The 21,783-nt window shown below is 48.5% G+C and overlaps 1 protein-coding gene across 5 annotated transcripts in view; it reads right to left on the bottom strand.

Annotated features, from left to right (window-relative positions):
* The window catches only part of exoc2 (exocyst complex component 2), a 49,553-nt gene that overhangs the window by 7,847 nt on the left and 19,923 nt on the right, over window positions 1–21,783 (bottom strand). The window contains exons 6-23 of one of the 5 annotated variants that reach the window (XM_049015916.1): window positions 21,217–21,341; window positions 15,021–15,101; window positions 13,804–13,949; window positions 13,583–13,664; window positions 12,732–12,834; window positions 11,838–11,956; window positions 7,616–7,717; window positions 7,199–7,323; window positions 6,435–6,503; window positions 5,856–5,996; window positions 5,594–5,610; window positions 4,850–4,971; window positions 3,148–3,209; window positions 2,970–3,050; window positions 2,668–2,727; window positions 2,265–2,326; window positions 1,936–2,002; window positions 858–974 (exon numbers count right to left, since the gene is read on the bottom strand). In XM_049015916.1, coding sequence (XP_048871873.1) covers window positions 858–974; window positions 1,936–2,002; window positions 2,265–2,326; window positions 2,668–2,727; window positions 2,970–3,050; window positions 3,148–3,209; window positions 4,850–4,971; window positions 5,594–5,610; window positions 5,856–5,996; window positions 6,435–6,503; window positions 7,199–7,323; window positions 7,616–7,717; window positions 11,838–11,956; window positions 12,732–12,834; window positions 13,583–13,664; window positions 13,804–13,949; window positions 15,021–15,101; window positions 21,217–21,341 — 1,681 coding nt within the window. Of the gene's footprint in view, window positions 1–6; window positions 615–857; window positions 975–1,935; window positions 2,003–2,264; window positions 2,327–2,667; window positions 2,728–2,969; window positions 3,051–3,147; window positions 3,210–4,849; window positions 4,972–5,396; window positions 5,414–5,495; window positions 5,513–5,593; window positions 5,611–5,838; window positions 5,997–6,434; window positions 6,504–7,198; window positions 7,324–7,615; window positions 7,718–11,837; window positions 11,957–12,731; window positions 12,835–13,582; window positions 13,665–13,803; window positions 13,950–15,020; window positions 15,102–21,216; window positions 21,342–21,783 lie in introns of those variants that run through there. The other 4 variants (XM_049015915.1, XM_049015914.1, XM_049015917.1 and 1 more) reach the window with 4 other exon arrangements.

Here is a 21,783-nt window from a genome sequence, read left to right as displayed (position 1 = left end):
CGGCATGCTGGGATTACTCTGTGCTCAGCCCCCTTCCACCCCTCAGGCGCTCACTCTCAGCATTAGTGCGATATCACTTATATCGAAGAGCTTTTGAGATCATTTGTGTCGGAAACAACCAGCTGCTAAAACAGAGCCAGCCAGAGAAAACAGGGGCAGCTCTGACAACCCCAGGCTCACACAACCCACATCAGACAGGTGGCACTGCTAGATTACAGTACTGCAGGAACTGTTGTATAACTTTGTGGAAAGGAATCATTTGCATAAAATTCTCTTTAAATGGTCAGGCTTATTGAGAGTCTGGGAAACTGTGCCTAACTGCATATCTTGACTAAGTCATCCAGACACAACCCTGCTGACGAGCTCAGCGGCAGCCGTGACATCAGTGCCAGTCTGCGTTCCGTGACGCAGACTGCCGACGTGCCATGGGCTTATATCCATTTGTTTTGGAATAAAAAGAGCGGCTTCTCTAGGGAGTGGGGCGCCCCTAGTGCACATTGGGGTACACTGCGAGGCCCCGAGGGCAGCCGTCGAGCTGTGCTGCTGGGAAGTGACTTCCATTAGGGGTTTCTGGTCCAGTCTGTGACCCACAGCTGTGCTGTCATTTGCCTTTACTGGAAAGAGCAGATAAAGTCCCTAAGGGTGGTGGGACAGTGGCCTGACATATTTGTCATGCATGAATGTATGAACTGAGGCAGGGTGGGTTACTCTGTCACCCAAAAGGCCGTTGGTACTTATTGGTGTGTGAGAAAGTCATTCGATTACTCTGGAGTGACTCTCGCTTTGTATCATTCCTTTGATCAATTATCTTGCATTAAACTGCAGCGACGGGTGCCGCCGTCGGAAGCCCCCCTCACCCGTGTGATCTTCTCTGTGCCTAGGAAGCCGTGCCGTTCAAAGTGCTCGGCCAGGTTCAGGAAGGTGTGCTTCTCCAGGTAATGGCAGTTGCTGAGGATGAGGAGCAGCCGCTGTTCCTGTGACAGACAGGGTAAGAAATGGGGGAGGGGGGGGGGGGGGGTCAGCAAAGTCGGACACACGATGCGATTTGTCCAGGACAAATGACAGCCCCTGATCGAACTTCAACTGAACTAACGATCGCTCGTTAAATTGCGAGGCTTTGCTAAGGGACCCGTGCCAGTGATGTTTACAATGATACGACGAGGTCACTTTGGACCGAAGCGCAGAAGGGGGTGGAGGGTGTCGTCCCAGCTGAAAGAGCACAGAGGAACCCAGTTGATTATTTGTTTGGGGGGGGAGGGAAATCCCCTCTGTCATGGTGTTACCGGAACTGCTTTGCTCTCTCCCACCTCTTCCTCCCAGGTCGCCCTTGGCCCTGATTCATGAACACGCACTACAATTTCAGTGAAAAGGGCTTGAAGGAAGCGTGGCATTTGTTTATTTTAGATATGTCAGGAACTGGTCTTGAGACTAGTTGCGGTCGTTGTGGTTCAATGTGGGTGTGAGAGACTAAAACCCACAACTGGAGGCGTTCTCTCTCTGTCTCGCTCTCTCTCGATAAGTGGACATGCTCAGAGATCCCAAGGACTCCCGTGTTGCTCGATCTGTCATTTAGCTATGAAGGCATCACTCAGATAATTCTCGTTAAAATCGGTGCAGACGCAGTTTTGCAGACGTCCAGGTCTCAACTTGGAGCTAACAAACAGTGGCTTACAACACTGACTCATCCTCCCACCATACAGCTGAGCATCATGGTACGACAACAGGGTCCTCCGGCGGGACTGGAACCAACAACTTCCCGGTCACAAGTCGGTCAAGTAAAATACTAGCATTTACAGAGCATTTACATAGAATGTAGCTCTTTTACACTGAAAACAAGCATGACCAATCCAACAGTATAATCACAAAGTAAAAACGGGTCTATGCGAGTCTAAAATTTTAAATAAATTCAACAGTAACTGACAGGTCACAACTTACTGGGGAAGGTCTGTAGTCGTTGTGGACACTTCTGAAAAGGTCAGGGGATACAACATCCACACACATGCTGAAAAAATATAGAGCCAGTTAAAAGTCAGATAAAGAAAAAGGACGCGTGTCCAGTTCACCCATCCATCTTTGAAAAAGGTGCGTATGGAGTATCTTCTATGCAACATTTAACTTGAAGCTGAGTTTGACACAATGTCATTCTGTCACACGGAATTAATATTATTATTATTATTAGAAAAATATCCATCAAAATGTCCGAAAATGAAACATGCCTTCATCATAGAGGACAATGAAAAGTTAAAACAAATCCAAGGTCTTACTGGGAAGCTTCCATGTTGCCATCAGCTTTGGTGCTTAGTTCTTCCAAGCAGTTGATGAACACCTGAAAAATGAGAACGAGAAAAATATCAATAACTTTAGAGTGAAGATTCGTTATTGCACTAGCATGAAAAATAGGGGGGAAAAAAGCACAGCGCATTAGAAAAACTGCTGTGCGACACTCAGCGCAAACGCAGCACATTACAAAGAAAAAAAAGAAAAGAAAAACGCTTTATTACAAAGACCAAAAATGCTAAATGAGAGTATCCAGAGGACTCTTTTCTAGAGCCTTCCACTATGAATCAGAGCACTTTAGGGAAAAAGAGACGCTAAGTAGGCAGCCCATGTGCAATGGACTTTTCGTTGCAGGGATGTAGAAACGGTCAGGGAGGCGGATTTGGGTACCTTCATAATCGACACACAGAGCTCAGAGGCTTTATCCTGAGTCCGCTCCAGTTGAAAAATCTGCAGAACAGTGGGATGGGTGGCGCCACCGTGAATGGACAATGACTGTGTCTAGGCAACAATATGTACGCTTGGATTTGGTGACTGACTGGAGAGGGGGTACTCCCAGAGCCAATCAGGTTAGGCCAGAGACCCTGTGGTCCCACCCCGTATGTACCCCTGCTCATTAACTTAATGCAAGAGAAAGAAGTGCTCATGCACAGGGAAGGGAGTCTGTGCAGAGCAGCGACACGCAGACGTACGTTAACTTCCCCGGGCTTGCAGTCCATGGGACCCTTCAGGGACTGAAGCATCTGGACCATGTGCTGCTCGAACCGGGCCGGCTGTGGGGAAAGTGGGCGAGGTTGGTTCAGACAGTTTGACTGTTTCACAGTCATGTGATACTCTACATGGCCAATCAGAGATCATACTATTCCATACCAAGGAAGTGACTCCCTCGTTATCGACCACCCAGTCCTCCTTCTCTGGCAGCTGTTTGACATCTGGAAAACACCACACATGCACACACACAAGCCTATCAGGACCATGACTTTGATACGCTGTGTGTAACATGGTTGAATGTCACGCTGAACTGGGCGGTGTCCGTTGCGGTTTTGTGAACAGTTTGAAACACCCCCCCCCCCCCCTTAGTAAAAGAAGCATAATGACCGCTCTGATGGGTGTACCCGTTACCTATCGCAGAATCAATCATCACGCCCTCCCACAGAGCAAAACAAAAAGCTCACAGAATCAGTACTCACAAATCACATGTCACCGCAACTAGCCGTCCCCCCCCCCCACCATGCATGAACAACAGAACATGAAACACACTCACAACTTTCCAGAGTACAGTCATTGACACATTGGCTGACCACAACAATTTCAGACCACATCTTTCCCCACCGTACACTGACCAATACCATCCAGAGAGACACGCTAAGCCAGCCGCAGGGTTACAGGGTAGCTGGGAAACAGGAAAAGAAGTGTGCTCCACATTTCGACACTCATACGGGAATTACTTCCATGGGGCTGCAAGCTGTCACAGCCCATTGTCTGGATCCACTTATTTGCCAAGTATTACACTGTTCTGAGTAAAACCACCACCACCACTGAAGATGGATTCATTTTTTAAAACGAATTCAGTCATACTTTGGGATGTGTTCGCACACTGTAGAAGCCATGGCCCCCTGTTTTGGATACCTTCTCCTCCCAATACGGATCCGTCTCCCATCTCACAGAGGCCACGTCCCAGGTTGAGACATACACACCAATACTCTGGGCACCTCCCACATCCCACAGAGACCATGCTCCGTACTCTGATTGCTCCCCAACTAACAGTGGAGGCCTCCAGCACCCCACAGAGGCCACACCCCCTGCTTGAGAGACACCACCTGCCCCGCCCCCCAACTGGACACCTTCAGCACCCCACAGACGCCATACCAGCTGCTTTGTAAACCTGCCACTCCTCAGAGGCCACGCCCCTGCCCAGGACATTCCCACTCCCCACAGAGGCCACGCCCCTGCCCAGGACATTCCCACTCCCCACAGAGGCCACGCCCCTGCCCAGGACATTCCCACTCCCCACAGAGGCCACGCCCCTGCCCAGGACATTCCCACTCCCCACAGAGGCCACGCCCCTACCCAGGACATTCCCACTCCCCACAGAGGCCACGCCCCTGCCCAGGACATTCCCACTCCCCACAGAGGCCACGCCCCTGCCCAGGACATTCCCACTCCCCACAGAGGCCACGCCCCTACCCAGGACATTCCCACTCCCCACAGAGGCCACGCCCCCTGCCCAGGACATTCCCACTCCCCACAGAGGCCACGCCCCCTGCCCAGGACATTCCCACTCCCCACAGAGGCCACGCCCCTGCCCAGGACATTCCCACTCCCCACAGAGGCCACGCCCCTGCCCAGGACATTCCCACTCCCCACAGAGGCCACGCCCCTGCCCAGGACATTCCCACTCCCCACAGAGGCCACGCCCCTGCCCAGGACATTCCCACTCTCCTCAGATGCCATGTCCTGGACACACCCACACCCACACCCACACTGAAGACATCCCACACCAAGACACCACACTCCCTGCCCTGGACACCTCCCACTCCCCAAAAGAGGCTGTCCCTGCCAGTTCCCTCACCCTCGGCCACCTGCTTGAGCGTCACGATGAGGCAATGCACGCGCAGCTCTGACAGCAGCTCCTGGATCACCTGCAGGAGGTCGTTGGGGATTTCAAGTGCCGCCAGCGCCTCATGACTTCCCCTTCAGCACAGAGCAGAGAGACAGCAAGACAACATAAAAAACATTAACACACAAGCACACTCATCCATCATGTTGCTCATCAGCTATTCGCGAGATGAACGCATTTGAGGCCACCGTACCCTCTCAGTATGAGACAAGGTTTCCTGGCTGGGCCTGATGAAGCCCACCAAATAACAGCGCCGTCTAATCACTTTTGGGTGAGTGCTGATAAACAGTGAGCAGCAGAAAACTAGATTAATTGCGTTCTTAAAAAAGGCTCAGTGCAGGGGTGTAAATACCTGACGGTGTGGATGATCTAAGTGAGACTCAGTGTGGGGATGCAAATACCTGACAGTGAGGATGACCTATGTGAGACTCAGTGCGGGGGTGTAAATACCTGAAGGTGCGGATGACCTGCGTGAGGCTCAGTGCGGGGGTGTAAATACCTGACAGTGAAGATGACCTGTGTGAGGCTAAGTGTGGGGGTGTAAATACATGACGGTGCGGATGACCTGCGTGAGGCTCAATGTGGGGGGTATAAATACCTGACAGTGAAGATGACCTGTGTGAGGCTAAGTGTGGGGGTGTAAATACCTGACGGTGCGGATGACCTGCGTGAGGCTCAGTGTGGGGGTGTAAATACCTGACAGTGAAGATGACCTGTGAGAGGCTCAGTGTGGGGGTGTAAATACCTGACGGTGCGGATGAGCTGCGTGAGGCTCAGTGCGGGGGTGTAAATACCTGACGGTGCAGATGAGCTGCGTGAGGCTCAGTGTGGGGGTGTAAATACCTGACGGTGTGGATGACCTGTGTGAGGCTCAGTGCGGGGGTGCAAATACCTGACGGTGTGGATGACCTGCGTGAGGCTCAGTGCGGGGGTGCAAATACCTGACGGTGTGGATGACCTGTGTGAGGCTGGGTCCGCTCAACTCGCTCTGGGTCCCCCAGCCCCCGTACAGCTGTAGTTCTGTTGGTGTCAGGCTGGAGGGTAACAGGGCCCCGCGAACCAGCTTCACCAGTCGGTGCGTCACCTCCTCGATCATCTTCTGCAAAGTGTGATAAGACAGACAAGCACTCAGCTATGGGGTATGCGGGGGGGGGGGGCGGGGGGTTGTCAACCGATCAAAGCATGGAGGACCTCGTAGTCCTTAGGGCATTAACATTAAACTATCGGGTCCTGTATAAATTGTCATACAAGTATATTCAGTTCGAAGGACATGTTACTACTTTCAGATAGTACCAGAATTGTTGATGGACATTCCTCCCGAGGTCAAGAGACACGTCTAAATGTCTAAACACTGAGAGAACGAGGGTGCCTGCGGTATTATATGCTATAGCTGCAAAAACGACTAACACGCATGCCTGTGTATATATGCTGGATGCTGTATAAACACACAGCAGGGACAAATCACCGTTCGGGAACTTCACCACCTCAGAGACAAAAAATGTATAATGTAGGACCAGCGAAGAGGAAGAAAACTTACCTTGAAGTCACTCTGCCTCTGACGGGCATTTTTCTTCAACTTCTCCACCTGGCCTGATTTTTCTCCTGTCTTCAAAGACGAACACACACACACAGCCACACACAAACACGGGAGTAACATCAAAGGAACACCACGGTACATGTGGAAGTACCATTCCTCGAAAACCAGTAGCGCTAACAGGTTTAGAGTTACTCGAAATATCCGCTTGCACGAGTCTGAACACTCGTATGTAGGATAGAGCCTTTCTGTGACAGAGTCACGCCAGACAAAAGTGGAACATGAGGTTTCACATGTGTCAGGGTTCATAGTGTCCCCAAAATAAGTACAGCGTGTCCAAATGGTAACAAGGTCACAAAATCCGGACTGGTTATTGCAGGCTAATTTAGCATTGTGACAGTTGCAAATCACTTATAACAGATAGCAGAAAATTTGTTCTTTTTAAGATCATGTCTCAGCACTTTAATCGCATTTAGCATGCAAGTAGAATCACAGACCTGAGGTATGGAAAAGAAAAGAAACAAAAAACACAAAAATCAATACAGATATTGAGCTAACGATATTGTTTTATGTTGTATTTTATTGCCCCCTGCTGGGCGCCATATGCACTACGCCAGTTTTCTTCAACGAGTTGTCATTTTATTATAAGGATGCAAATCTAGCAATCTCAGATTGAAGTCAGCAGTTACAGATGCGAGTGAAGGCGGAGAGGATGTTTGACTCAAAGATTGCAAAAAGCAGTCAAGTGACCGGGGGCTGAACAGTACCTCGCTGAACAGGCTGCCGTTCACATAGGAGATCCACAGCTTCCAGAAATTGGGAAGCTGCCCGGTGACAACATCTGCCAGCTTCTCCACAAACGACACCTGCTGAGGACTCCGGGGGGTCCAGGCTGTGCAGGACACAGATCACACACACACGTGCAGACATGCATGCAGGCCTTTATATGACACCTTCACTCACAAACATAGATGTCCATACTGAATGGTCTGCATCAATTTGGACGACGCAGCAAAAGGAAAGTTCTAGAAGCAGTAAACCATCGCTGTGGAATGTAGTTTAACAAGCACTAATGCAGGTACAACCATAATAAACAAAGGAGGAAGGTACCGATTTAGCGTAGCCTCCCTGCAGGGGCTGAGACTGGGGAGCCCTGTGTACATTTGAGGGTCTGTGATACTCACATTCAGTGCTGCCTGACTTAAAAGAGGCAGAATGGCCCAGCCGGCCAAGGCCAGAGGGCCGCAACTCCCCGTCGGAGTCCAGCGTCATGCCGTCACTGCCCCCTGGAGGACACAGGGAGTACTATTAAAACATAGATCTGTAGCTTTGTGCATTTTACTGTGGAGTGACTGGACTTGACGGTGGGGTGCTTCACACGTAGGTTCAGAATCCAAACTGCATTGCTGGAATGGTCAATCTGCCTGCTCATTGATCTATGACCTTCAGCTAACACCCAATTATCTGCAACCTATGATCCAGGTGTTGATGATCCAGGTGTTCGGTGATTTTTTTTTCTCCGTGGTGCTTGCAAATGTGTCTGTCTCTGTTGGCGTGTGTGTCTTTGTAGAACATTAGAACATTCATGCCTGTTTCTGGCGGCACATGTATTTGTAGATTTGCATATGTACATGTTTCAAATGCATGCTCGCACACACTTGCTTGCTGTGAGTAAGTGCTGGGAGAAAAGGATGCCGGTTTGAGCCCCAAGTCAGCAGGAGAACCAATACGTTTGATCAGGGGCAGCAGTGGGGCGGCGGGGGGGGGGGGGGGGTTTCCTGCTCACAGCGGGGCCCGGGACCTGACCACCCAAAGGCTGCTTACAGACCAAACAGTTCAGCACTGCTCTGTTGATCCTCCTCCTTACAAAAAAAAGCAAATGGTCGGTTTCGGGGGGGGGGGAGGACGTTATCGGTAGGAAGCACACACACAACAGCGACCCACTGTGGAGGTGGGGGGGCCACCTAGCTGGGCATCCCTCCTAAGCACACACGTGCACTGCAACTCCAGTGTGGGTGACGATGATTCTAGATGCTGACAGTGCAAAATAAAACTGAACTTTGGTACGGGTGTTTTCGCACCAGACTCCTCTCAGCGCATTTCCCACGCAAAACAAGCCACATGGAAATGCTCCAGACGAACCTGGATCCCCCCCAAAAGGGAACCGATAGCAGACCACATCAAGAGGTGGTCTGAGCACAGGTTGTTTCGAGTCCGCTTAGCAGGTACGTCTGCTGATGATGCGTGAGCAGGAACTGCGTCCGGCTTGCTTATTTTTCCTCTAGGCTTTTTGGATACAGTGCTGATGTCAAAACAACTGTCGCAAAATTATATGAGTTCTTAAGATAGATTACACTCATTTATAGAGTTGGGAAATTTATTGCCTTAATGCGGCAGTATTTTGTTACCCAAATGGGAAATAGACTTTTTTTTCCTAAAAGACCTAAGATATTCCTTCCTGGTCATAATCAATGTGAGAGTTTAGGTCGAGAGGCTGCACAGAATCTCAGAATTCAGAGCTAAAACCAAAACATTAAATGAGCGGCATCTCACAAGAAAGCTGATGCTGCTTCGTTTACTTAATTTATAAAAATTACTGAAGGCTTACACCTTAAATTCTTAAGATCTTTTACGTTTCAAAGTGGACTTTCTGTGGTTGTCATGCTTCTATTTTTAGAGGCATTTGACCAATAGGATTAAGATTTTAGATCGATCATGCAGTTGGGATTAAATAGTGTTTCGATTCGCCTGTTGAGTATGTGCAGTTATATGTACATTTGGCAAATACCATTAATTCGCAAGGCGTGTTATTAAAAAAATGAACATCCCTTAACAGCCCTACTTGCAAGTAGAATTTTTGTGAGAAATGAATAATCGGTACATCACAAGTTAAATACTAAAATATACGTCACTCACAAACTTCACGTTTTGTTGAGGAAGAAATGACTCTCAGACTGAGACCATATAAAGGATGAAGGGCACCAGAAAGTCAACTGAGTGCTTTTGGAAGCAGACGGCCGACGTGGATCCAAAAGGAACCGAGTTCTCTTTCTGTTGGCCCACCTTCTGTCGGAGTTTGGTTCATTTAGCTATATGCTATATGCGAAAGCACCCAGCAAACATGAAAGAGGTTGAGGATCAGCCTTGACATTAAGGGGTCGTCAGCCGGATGAACCGCGGCAGCAGATCAAAGTGTGACGGCAGGATAAGCGTTATGGCAGCAGCCCTGTGGCCCCACCCACGCAGATGGGGCTCGCTGATGTCACTGCCCCCCCCTACTGGGGATTACCGCCGCTTACGGTCACCTGACCTTTACCATCCCCGACCTTCACACATGGGGTGACATTTGAGGAGAGGCTTTCCTCAGATGATTCAAGCTTCTCTGTATGGATGATCAGGCGATCATTTTAGGGGGTGGTGGGCATATCACCCTGAGACAGGGTGAAGTCAGGTGATGAGCCTTTCAGCCCCCTCTTGGTCCTTAGTAACATTAGAACACATTTCTCACCTCACCTTGACCACAGACTGTGTCTCTGCCACACTACCTCAAACTGTATGTCTGGTCTGTGAAAAAAAAAAAAAAACTGATAACGTACTTGTTCCACCCCCCTGACCCCCTTCACATGGCTCCATACTGACAATAACTTAAATAAGTCACCAGACTCTCTGCTACATGACACCATCCTTCAGTCCCTCTCACTATCATCACCATGCCCACAGCTGCCCCCCCCCAATCTCACTGGCATCACAGTTAAAGGGACGGCGTCCGGGTACAGATGGGGCCGCTTGCACAGGTGGTACCATGAGAGGCACACTGACGACTGATGACTGGGACAGTCAGTTTGCCTTCTAAATATTTTGCTTAGGTGAATTGGGGTGAGGGGGGGTGTGGTCAGGCCTTTAAATGGCTTCCAGCTGCCCCTGCACCTCCTCCTGAATCTCCGGAAGTACCGTAAGCCAAGGCTGAGAAAGGGAGCCGACATAACAAGCGTTGGGCCACGATCACAGTCTGTCTGTTGCCGACCCCTGATCGACCTGACGAGATCTGGTCAAAGAGCGCTGACGGGCTTCTGCATGTAAACCTCACTGGGGGTTGGTGGGGTGGAGGGGGGGTGGCTGAGGGCTAACCCCCCCCCCCCCCCAGTGACCCCCCCTCCTTTGCTGTCATACTCACCCCTCTCATGTTACAAAGCCGCCCTTATAGCGCCCACACGCTCAGTGGGTTTGAGCCTCTGCATGAGTCCCACACAGAGCCCCTCCCACCCCGAACAGCATCATGGGAGGCCGAGACAACATGATCCACTACTGCGTCTGAGAGCATCACCCCGGCGGGGGGGCAGCACTCTGCATACAGTCACCACCCCCTAAGAAAAAAGGTTGGGGGGGGGGGGGGGGGGGAGGGCGGTCGAAATGCAAAATGGTGGCAAAACGATGGGAACGCAAACAAGCAGCATGTGAAAAGGCAGCCAGCACGTTCATTAGGACCCCCCCCTCATTTCCCAGTCAGACGAAGCTCAGCATGACACTGAGGGGGCGGCACATTCCCCCAGAACACAGCTCCACCTCCAGACTCCCCTCTCCCCCCTCCCTGGTAATTTACAGAAATGTCTTAATTGGGGCTAATTGCTCCAATCCTTCTGGCAGGGGGCGGAGGGCCCCGCCTTTCATCCTCAGCAAATAAACACGCCGTTACTGGGCGGGCACTGCGACCACCGGGCGTCTCGGGAGGCATCTGCTGCCCGTTTCAGGGGAGGGATCGGCCTTCGGAGCCGGAGTGACAGCAGAAAGCGGCCGGAGACACGTGGAAAGAAAGAGCCCAAAACGGCACGGAAAATCCAGCGGAGAGGCGGCCAAATTGAGGAACTTGGCTCCATCCCCTACAACACAAACATCTCCAGTGCAACATCTGCATCAGGAAATCACCACACACACATACACACACACACACACACACACACGCACACACACGCACACGCACCACGCACACGCACACCCGCACACACACACGCACACACACACACACACACACACACACACACACACACCAAACATCAATAAAACCCAACTGGTAAGTGACAGAGTCCTGATCCTCCCCTAACCCCCACCAGTCCATGTGGAAATTCTGCAGGACTGAAAACCGTGTTTCTGTCTCCTCCTATTTAATGTTCCACAAACAAACAATCTTAACCATAAATGAGCCTATATGATTGAAATTTTATGTCATTACAGTAACATTAGTACCTCTTTAACCTAGAAATGGGACTTTCATTCATGTTGTTGCTTTAAGATATCAAATTCATATTTATTAATACTGGCACGTGTAATGAAATCAATATGACCAATAGAAGCAGCCGCAGGGTGTTGCCAAGCAACCTGCCGCCACTTAGACAGCGCCACGCTGTGTACCTTTGAGCCTCTGAATGAAGCTCTCCTTGCAAGTCTGCATCAGCTGAAGGATCCAGTGATGCTGGGCCACGATGCACTGCCAGGCTGGATCGCCGGGGGCGTGCAGGTCTGACAGGTACCTGCGAGGAGCGGCGGAACAGTCAGTGCTGACCTGGCGGGCTGGAGGATGAGAACAAAGGACAGTAACTTCCAGAAGCTGGCGAGAACCCTGGAACTCTGCAGCGGGGCCGGACCCTGGCCGGGGATTCGCTATGAACCCCACATCAAACACATATGAGTAGTTAAACTCCATGAAAGACACCCTTTCCCCAGACCCCCCCCCCCCCCCCCCCCCCCCCAGCCCCACGGCAGATGAAAACCCATCTGCGTCTCCTGTTTACAGAATGGCCCCAATGTCCTTAGATGAAAGATTCCCACTCTGCTGATCTGTGCTCGAAATCCTAACAGTTCGGAGAGCGACACAATAATAAACTGGCATGTGCGGTGCGATGCGGTCCGGCCCGACCTGGCTTTGCGTGGGGGGAGAGAGTGGGGTGACCATGGGCCTTCCAGGGGCAGGATCACTTTACAGCAGCCTTACAAGTTTTAACCTTTTATTTTCTGTCATGTTTAATCAGCCGGCGTGGAAGCAAGAACAGGCAAAACCACATTAGAAACGTCACCTAAACATTTCAGACCATCAAAACGACCCTGTTCTTTCCCCCCCCCCCAGCACTGAGTGACAGTCCGACGATACAAAGAATACAGGTCAGACGGGAAAATAACAAAGAACGGGAAGACGAGAGCCAGCGAAGCCACATTCGAGTCGTGCCAGCGTGGCATGGGCCGAGGCCGGTGGGGCCGGGGGGCCAGGGGAGGCGGGGCAGAAGGGGCCTGGGGCTCAGCCTGGCTCACCTGATGTATCTCTTCTGGTCGTGCAGCGTGGACGGCGTCTCCAGCAGCTTGTCCAGCAGGAGGGCCCTCAGCGAGCCGATGCGCGTCTCCACCTCGGCGTACACTGCGGACGCAGGGGCACTGCCATCAGGCCATGGCCTCAGACCGACTCACGCTTCAAACGGCACGTAAAACAAAGCCGGAGATTCGCCTGTTGCTTTCTCCCATTTTCAATGGTAAAAGCGACATGCCAGTAAAATGTACCACATTAGCACAGGACAGGAAGATAAACATTGTGATATGAGGCTTGAGTGTCTATTTTTCCCTTTTAAAAAAGCACACGCATTAATAGGCCCCACTGTACCCTGTGTAAGTGTGTTTATGGTCCACACTGCCACCTTGAAGCAAGTCAGAGCAGTGTGCGTGTGCAGCCGACTGCTGCCAGCTCACTGTATTTCACTGTCTGCCCCGCTGAACAGTTTACTCCACAATTGCCCTCACACACTTGCTCCCCAGACGCTTTTGTAAGCATTGCGTCTCCCTCCTTGGCCCTTTGCTCCTTGAGCTACCCCTTCTCCTTATATGGTAGTTGCTAGGAGGTGGGGGTAGGTCAAAACGGAGCTACAGGACTCTGCCCTGCCACTGGGGCGTGCACACGAGCAGCAGAAGTGAGCCTTGGTCACTGTGTGACACTTTAGATGGGCCCTGGCGAGATATAGAGAGATATAGATCTTCTGCAAATACCTGAACTACTCCATTTTTCTGCAGTCATCGGCGGCATGTACGTTACCGCTAAATGTGCTAAAATTCTGTATTTAGCCAATGCTGCAATTCTCTTTTTTAAAAATCATATAGAGAGGCCGTTTATGTACCTTTTCTGAAGACTTGGACTTCAGTATTTCCAAAGAGGGACTTTGCCTTCTCATAATCATTGATCACAACATCGTAATCGCCCTAAAGAGAGAGAATTTAAAAATCAGACCAATATTTTGAAGAACTTCATATCTTTCGTATCTAGATACAACCTCTTAATTATACTCTAACTAAAAGTACTGTTGGTCCAGTAGAGTGGCGGGACGGGGCTCCTGCTCACCTTCTGGATGTTGCGCTCTATGTTCAAGGGCAGGTTGAAGAGGAACTTGAACCTCTGCAGCACGTTGAGGGCGTTGCGCGTGGAGTCGGCCTTGTCCTTACGGCCCAGCACTTCCTGGAAGAGCGTGTCGGCCGTGTCGCTCGCACCTGAGCCGAACCGAAGAAACGGAGCCGTCAACTCCTGCTATAATAATTTTTTATAATAATCCGCACGCGGCAATGTGGGTAAAACTATCACGGCAGTTATTTAGAAAAATCTCAGGCCAGCTTCATATTCATCTAATTTTACTTCAAATGTGGTACAAATCTTTTTTTTTTTTTTTAAAAAAAAAACTATCGATTTAGCTTACTTTTCCCAAAACACTGAACCAGATGATTCATCTCCAGCCGTTTAATTCATGTTTTATCCTATCCTAAAAAACTACATATACATAAAATGACAAAAAAAGACAACACGATTATTGTTTGGACCTGCATTTCCGAGGCAGCGCTTAAAAGGACACCGTTAAATCGAGATTAAAAACCCAACTTGTGTAGATCCTCAGCAGATGACTCCTAAAAAACCGGAGTTATCCCTGAGAGCTCCGACATTATCTCCTCGGGTGACCGCGCTAAAAGCCGAGATGAAAAGAAAACGACATCGGTCGAGCTGGGTGGTTTTACAAGCTATTTCTGTAGCGGGCTCGGTGGGTGGCCCGCGCCAAGCGAAACTTGCGCTAATCATAAAAAGCAGCGCTCCGGCTGAATGAAAACATTTACACAGACAGCTAGGAAATATTTCGCATTTTTTGCCCTAGCCGGAATTGTTTGAGCGATTTCTCGGGCGTACGTCTTATTCTGATATGCAGTTTAATTTAAAGTGAAAGATACAGGGCTCGTTCTTTCACCACATGTCCATTTTTACAGTAAACACAAGTGTCCAATCTGCCAGCGAGGCTTATTTTAGCACATCTGAAAGACAAGTGGTTGTTTATTTGCTTATAATTTTAGTGAAGGTTGAGTATATAAAATAATATTAATCAAGTTTTTTTTTTAAGATGCATTACTCTAGTTATATACTCTATCAAATATGCGCAAGACAAAAAATCCCTCACCGACTAAAACAGAATTTACAATTGTATAATTCCCATTATAATATAATGCAATGTAATTCATGTTTGCAAAAACAAGGGTGAGGCTTTTCCGCGCTGCACGTCTCGCTGACGTCTGCCGTCTTACGGTTCAGGATCTTCTCCAGCCTCTGCGTCATGGATCCCTCCACCTTCTCCGTCCCGTCCACCTCCAGTTTCTGATGGATGGCTGAGAAAACAAATGGCAGCGATAATAATAAAAACTCACTGGTGTGCGCCCACTGAATAGAAGTTTCAAACGTGGTATCTGGGTAATTAATCACATGCGATAGAATGTCAAAATCTCTACTTCACCGGTTAAAATAATTAAGATAAATAAACCATTAATGTCAAGTTCCACTCTGGAGAGAATAAAACACGCACAACATAACAAAAGCGGCGGTTTAATTTGTTTTGGAATTTAATTATAATTTTGGATTAAATGTATAATTAAAAATAATTTCCCGATTTGACAGAAACAGCATAAATGTTTACGGCAGTGTTCTGTACATGCATTTAGGCCTAGGCCTAATCAACGACTTTATTTCATTGTTCTGAAATTAGGACACTGTTCTCAAATCATGTACTATCGTTGCCAAATTAAAATAAGTATATCTACTTGAAGGAAATTAAATGTTTTTATTTACTATTTATAATGAAAGTCGTATTTTCCCGATGCTTACGGTGTAATGGAAGTAGGGACTTATCTGCTATTCTAACCTACTTTCAATTTTCCGTCATCAAAAAATGTCCCTAAATTTCGCACTCAGATGCACAAGAGACATTTGAGAAGCATTAGTCACTCCGCGCCATATGTTTTCTGATAAGTGTTAATCTGTTTTAAATAAATATAGGCCTATCGATATTATTATTGTGTTTCAAATCGTACGAGTTGAAAAACCTACTTCGGATTTACAAACTGGTCAAAAAATAGTTCACATGAGAACATAATACAAAATAAATTAAATTGAAGAGATTTCAGGGAAATTTATACCTCAACAGGCCTAAATTGTTTTTTTTTTTAATCGCAATTTATTTCCACATTTTCATCATACAATAATAAATTAAATTATTTCGTCTTTTTTTAGCGAAAGCAAGCGGGGGCGGGGGCGCCGGAGCGTAGTTATTTTAAGACACCGAAAGTTCAAAAATAAAAAAGTCCCTTTTGCAGCTCGATTTGACTGACGTCAATTCCAGGACATTTTCAATTTCAGGAACCGAAGGTAAAACAATAAACAGCCCTCCCTGATTCCTGACGGGAGATAACCCCGCTGTCCGGCTGTCTGCAGCCCCCCTGGCTCCCACTGCCCATGCAGGACACCCTAAACGAAGGCCTTGGAGTCTGGTATACTGGAAGGACCCCGCTGGCCGCACTGTGCCATAGATCGCTTACCCTGAAGCCGGGGGCTTGCCCTCGGGGTAAGACGCGGAAAACAGACACATGCTTTATTTCGTGGGGAAAACGCCAATCAAAGCCTACCTCACAAAAATATTTATATTACTTAATGCCAGGGCCGTGGATACGGTCAGTGACACTAATGTAAATTGCTCGGGATTTTACTTACACTACTCAGGGACTTTCTATCACTACCGCTAAGCGCTGATAATATCAATAAACTATTCAAATACTACATTCCCGAAAAACGGAAGTGCATTCAAGCACCGAATAACGAAACGTCTTTGTGCAGATAATTATTGTTATATCCTTCCACAAATTCACCTTTTACAGGCTAAATGTGTGCGTGCCTTTGTGTAATGCTGCGGTCCATTACAGACCGACGTTCCGAACCGAGGAGAAGCCCAACGGCGCTTTTTAGCTGCCAAACAAAGAGCCTAACATGGCAGGCGAGCGAGCCGCCCAGATGAACAAATAAATCAGCGCGCGGACAACGCGGCCAGAGCTCTGCGACTCTCACGGAGTTTATTGACAGAGTAGGGGGGGGGGGGCAGATCAACTCGAAATATAGGGCCCTCCGTAAAGAAAAAGAAAAGAAAAAAAAAACATCTCAGCATGAAGGAACGGGAAAACCGGATGACACATCCTGTCAGGCCCTCTCTCCCGAAATCAATGGGTTTTCAGGGAAAGGGGGCTCGTCAAAATAAATACAAAGCAGGGTCCCCCTCAGAGAGCAGGGGAGTCACAATAAGAAATATTTATGAAATGTATTGAAACAAACAGACACATACAAGGGCCCAAATGTAGCGACGCTCAGTGTCTGAAGAGATACAAGGTTAGGTGGACAAACCAGACTAACAGGCAGAATGAAAAGCATCTAAGGACTGATACTGAGAGCCTGAAACTGTCACATACATATATATGTTAAATTCTGTCAACTACCATAACCATGTTCTACAAGTGATGAAAAAAATATCACTATTAACCGAGAACAGTGACCGCAGTAAAGAATTTTATCATTTATAATATTATCTCAGAAATACTGCAATGGGCTGGCCCCCCATCCTGGGTTATTTCCCGCCTCGTACCCGTAGCTTTTGGGATAGGCTCCGGACCCCCCGCGACCCAGAAGGATTAGCGGTTTGGAAAATGGATGGATGGATGTGAGAAATAACAAATTAAAGACAAGAAAGATGTACAGAAGCTTAACTACCACTAAATGAAACCGCTAGATATGAGCAGGTCTGGGTATGTCCAGGGGATGGGGTGGAGCATTAGGGTGGCACCTGTCTCCGGTATCATACCATATTGCTTCCATCTCTGGCGGTCTGGTGAGGGAACAAACTGGATTTGTACAGGCAGCAGATACCAGCACATGGCGGCGCATGCAGTGCAGCTTGGAGTGCGTTAAGGGCGTGTGGGCAGGCCGACAGCACAGCCTCTCCAGCATGTAGGCCTCCCTGACTGTCCTGCTGCCGTTCATCCATATGCAACCTCCTTCCACTGACTCCCTTTAATTTGCCTGGAGAAGGATGGAGCTAGAAGGAGTCACGAAAGGGGGGGGGGGGGTGAGTGGCCTGTTGCCCATCACCATGGAAACCTTCCCCATCTCTCTCTGACTCAGATCTTAAGGTCCTGTGACCTCTGGAAATTCCTCAGTTACATCTGTGGGAATGTTAGGCCTCAGCCTTAATGGGAACACTACCTGTCATCTTTGTGTATGTGTGTGTGTTGGGGGGGGGGGCATTGAGAATTTTACCTGAGAATTTGGATTTTTTTGGAAAGCCTGCAGTTTCCTCTGGGCGAAAACTTCCCTTTCACAACAATCCGTGGCATGCGTGGCGTCACATGGACCGTCTTCTGTCAGTCAGCGTGCCGCCTATCTGTCAGCATCACCCCCCCCTTCATCCTTCCCCTGGTGGGGGGTACAGGTTGCAAGTGTCCAGCTTGGATAGCCAAAAATGCACCCTCAGCCCTAATCTGGCCGGGTCAGGAAAAGGTAAACAACGGTTCCTCTGCATTCATGAAGATGTTGTGAGCCAGCCGAGTAAGCCTGTTTCCTGTTTAATCCCCCCCTGAAAAGGGCTGGGTGACCCCCTTCCGATAACCCCATTCTAGGAGGAATTCGGACCCCACAACCACTCGTGATTTCTCCCCCCCCCCCAACCTGTTGGCGACTCATTGACCCCCACATGACCCCTCTCCACATCCAGCTCCCAGGATGAAAACAAACAGGGAAGCAGCTTCAGACACTCAGCCCACCCCCCACCCCAGGGATTAGTAGGTAACTTGATTCTCCAGAAGGGAATCTACATGCAACAAACTTCAGCAACCACATCCAATGCTAACCCCACAGTTTCAGGATTTCTCCTCAAAACTTACTCCCATTCCACTATACATATTAAACAAGTTCACTGGGTAAGTAACTATTAAGCACACCCTACCAATCATGACAGCCAGCTGATACAAATAAACACAGGCCATTTATCAGCTGAGGTCTCAAGTCTGGGACTGGGGTGACGCCATTAATCAAAGCCACATAATCCGCGTGACACGTTTCAGTCAGATCCTACCGGCTGCCGCTTTTAACAAATGTTTATTTTTACACACACAACAATTAAGGCCTCTCTAATAGGCCGTTTCTCCAGCCAAAGCCTCCGTTCTTCCCCTCAGACTTGGGGAAATGGCAGCATCTCCTGGCTAATTCCTGAAGGCGATGAAAAGTCGCTCAAATTAAGCTGTAGCCGTGCTGGGGAAACAAAGAGAGTGGTTGTTGGGGCATGAGGTGGGAGGGGGGGCCGAGTCAAATTAAGCCTCATTATGTGTAACCCTGCCTCTTATTTCTGTTGGAGGCTGGAGTTTGACTGGCTGCTAGCCGAGAACACTGCAGCGGAAGGTTATGGAAGCGACAAGGCCCTCATTCCCAAACTGTGCGCCACAGGTGCTATAAGGAGGAATGGCAAGTGATTGACAGCCATGAGCGACTGGGTCTATGATCTTGGGGCTCCTCTTATGTGTTACAGGGCTTTGATTGGGCTTCTCTGGCTAAATGGACACTACGCTATTCCACAAGTTCACTGGAGTAGTAACTAGAGATGAAAAAGGTTGCTACCTCAGAAATTTTTATCAAGTTACAGTATGTACTACAATAACGGTTGAATAGTAGGCTTTGAAACAAAATTCAGTATGTGCTGCGTAAGCATACATTTTAGGACAGATCAGGCTATGCAACAATGAATGACTTCCTGACTGAAACAGCTGGTTGGATCCTCAGGTTCCCCCAATGTGGCAGTTACCTGAAGCACAGTTACCTGAAGCACGGCAGCGTACATCCACAGCACTGAGAGTCATCAGACAAATCGCATCCTGAATATCGGAGTGGGGCTCTTGGCAGGTGACCGGAGAAAATCAGCCCGGCTCTATACCATGTTCGAACCTGTTATTTACCACACCGGGGTTCCAGGATTTTTTCGACCCGTTAATTTTAACAGCTTTTTAAGTCACCCGGGGAGCTCAGCCCACTATAGCTGTTTGCTTTGGCCCGATGCAACCAACCCGGTTTCCCCAAAGTTTAAGAAGGCACCGTCGCCAACCAGACTGCTCAGGAAACCCAAACCTGCCACATGAAAATATGCACTGGCATCAAGACAAGCAATGGAAACGATTTGGGGGGACAGGGGGGGGGGGGGTCTCGGTTTACGAAAATGCCGTTTGGCCGAAATAACCATCTGTTCAGCCATGTTTGCACCTGCCTATCAGCAACCAGACAAACAAACTACTGACAAACTAGTTATAAGCCCAGTCATCCTCAGATTCTAGTATCACTTGCCCACTGGACCGTTCACAAGAGCGGGGAGAAGGGGGGCCCATTCAGAGCTGTCTGGGGGCCCCCGGAGAGCACCCACGTCCCACCTGAGAGAAGATTGCATTGTTCACAATAGTCATATTAAAAATGTTATCCTTTCTATTATCTGGCCGACATTATGCTCGGCTGTCTCTGTTTAACTTTTTTCTTTCAGTCAACAATGAAAACACGCTTTCTGCTCCCATCCGAGTGCAAACATAACATTCAGAAGGCAACAATCATTTCATAATCAAATGGGAGAACATAAATGTGACCCATCACCACGAAATGAGTCTTATGGGTGAAGTTCTACCAGTGAGACTTTCGTGGCAACGGGTCACAAATAGTTTTGGGGAAATAACTGGTTTATTGATGGATAAAAACACAATGACTAAGTAGAGATTTGACTTGGACTACTTGGCCAAGGGACAGACCTCAGGGCTACCTCCAGGCAGTGTGAGACTGATAGCCCCAGACTCACACTGCCCAGATTAACCTGAATCGCTCTAAGAGGTAACGCTACATCTCATGCCAGTGAGCCTCAGTCTCGCTCCATCCAATCACCACGAGAAAGAGAGGGATCTGGAATAGCCATGGCAACATAGGACATACAAACTTGTGCTCCCGCACACACACGTGGTTATACTTTCTCATACCAAAGCTACTTCCTGTAGAAAACTGCTAATTTCGTATTCCACTGCAATAATATGTCATGTTCACATTTAAGCCAAACTACAAACTGTGAAAAGTGTTTCCTGGAAAGTTTAAGAACTAAGTTATAAGAATTATTTATGTATGTTATAATTCAGTTTATGTGTATGTGTTTATTCTTTCAAAGCTGAAATGTGAGCTACGTGCTGGCTTCTGATTTGGTTGTTACCCAGGCGACCAAGTTAAAAACAGCGTTAAACAGGCACGCTCCTTTTGAAGGCCACGCCCACGCTCCAGTCAAAGTCAAATGCATCTGAAGGCCACAAAACATGCAGGCTGAATAACATGTGTTCCATCCATCCATCCATAATCTTATTTGCTGCGAATACATGGAAGCCCTGCTCGGCATGTCACCTGACAACGCGTCCTGGGCCTCAAAGAAGGTGCTGAGGCCTCCCTTGACGTAGGCCAGGCTGCCCTCGTTTTTCTTGTTGGCCTGCTTGCGGAGGTTGTTTGCTGCCACACGCAGCTGCTCGAAGCTGAGGAGCAAGACGCCATGTAAAAGAACGAACAGACAGACATAAATAAAAGAGACAAGAAAACAGATAAAAGCAGACATAGAAACAGAAATGAACAAACATAAACAGACAAATGAACAAACATAAACCAACAAATGAACAGACAAACAAAGAAACAGACATACCAACATAAAAATGAACAGACAGAATAACGAGAGTGTTTTAATGGAAGTAGTTCATTAGTCCATACAGATAGCAATTACAGAGAGACAGAGACATGCATTTACATTTTAAGACTCTCACTTCAGTAGCATTAACGTTTCCAATCAGTGCTCGATTAGCACAGATGAAAAGCAGTAACAGACAGGATGTTTGGGGACCACCCAAACCCACAAGCTGCCATCTTTGCAGTGACATTTAGTCATCCCTTCAGAGGTGGCAGGACTATGATGCAATCGCACAC

The sequence above is a fragment of the Brienomyrus brachyistius genome, chromosome 1 (genome assembly GCF_023856365.1).
Source record: "Brienomyrus brachyistius isolate T26 chromosome 1, BBRACH_0.4, whole genome shotgun sequence".
Taxonomy (NCBI): domain Eukaryota; kingdom Metazoa; phylum Chordata; class Actinopteri; order Osteoglossiformes; family Mormyridae; genus Brienomyrus; species Brienomyrus brachyistius.
Note: the sequence above shows the minus strand (reverse complement) of the source record. Positions and strands in the feature narration are given on the sequence as shown.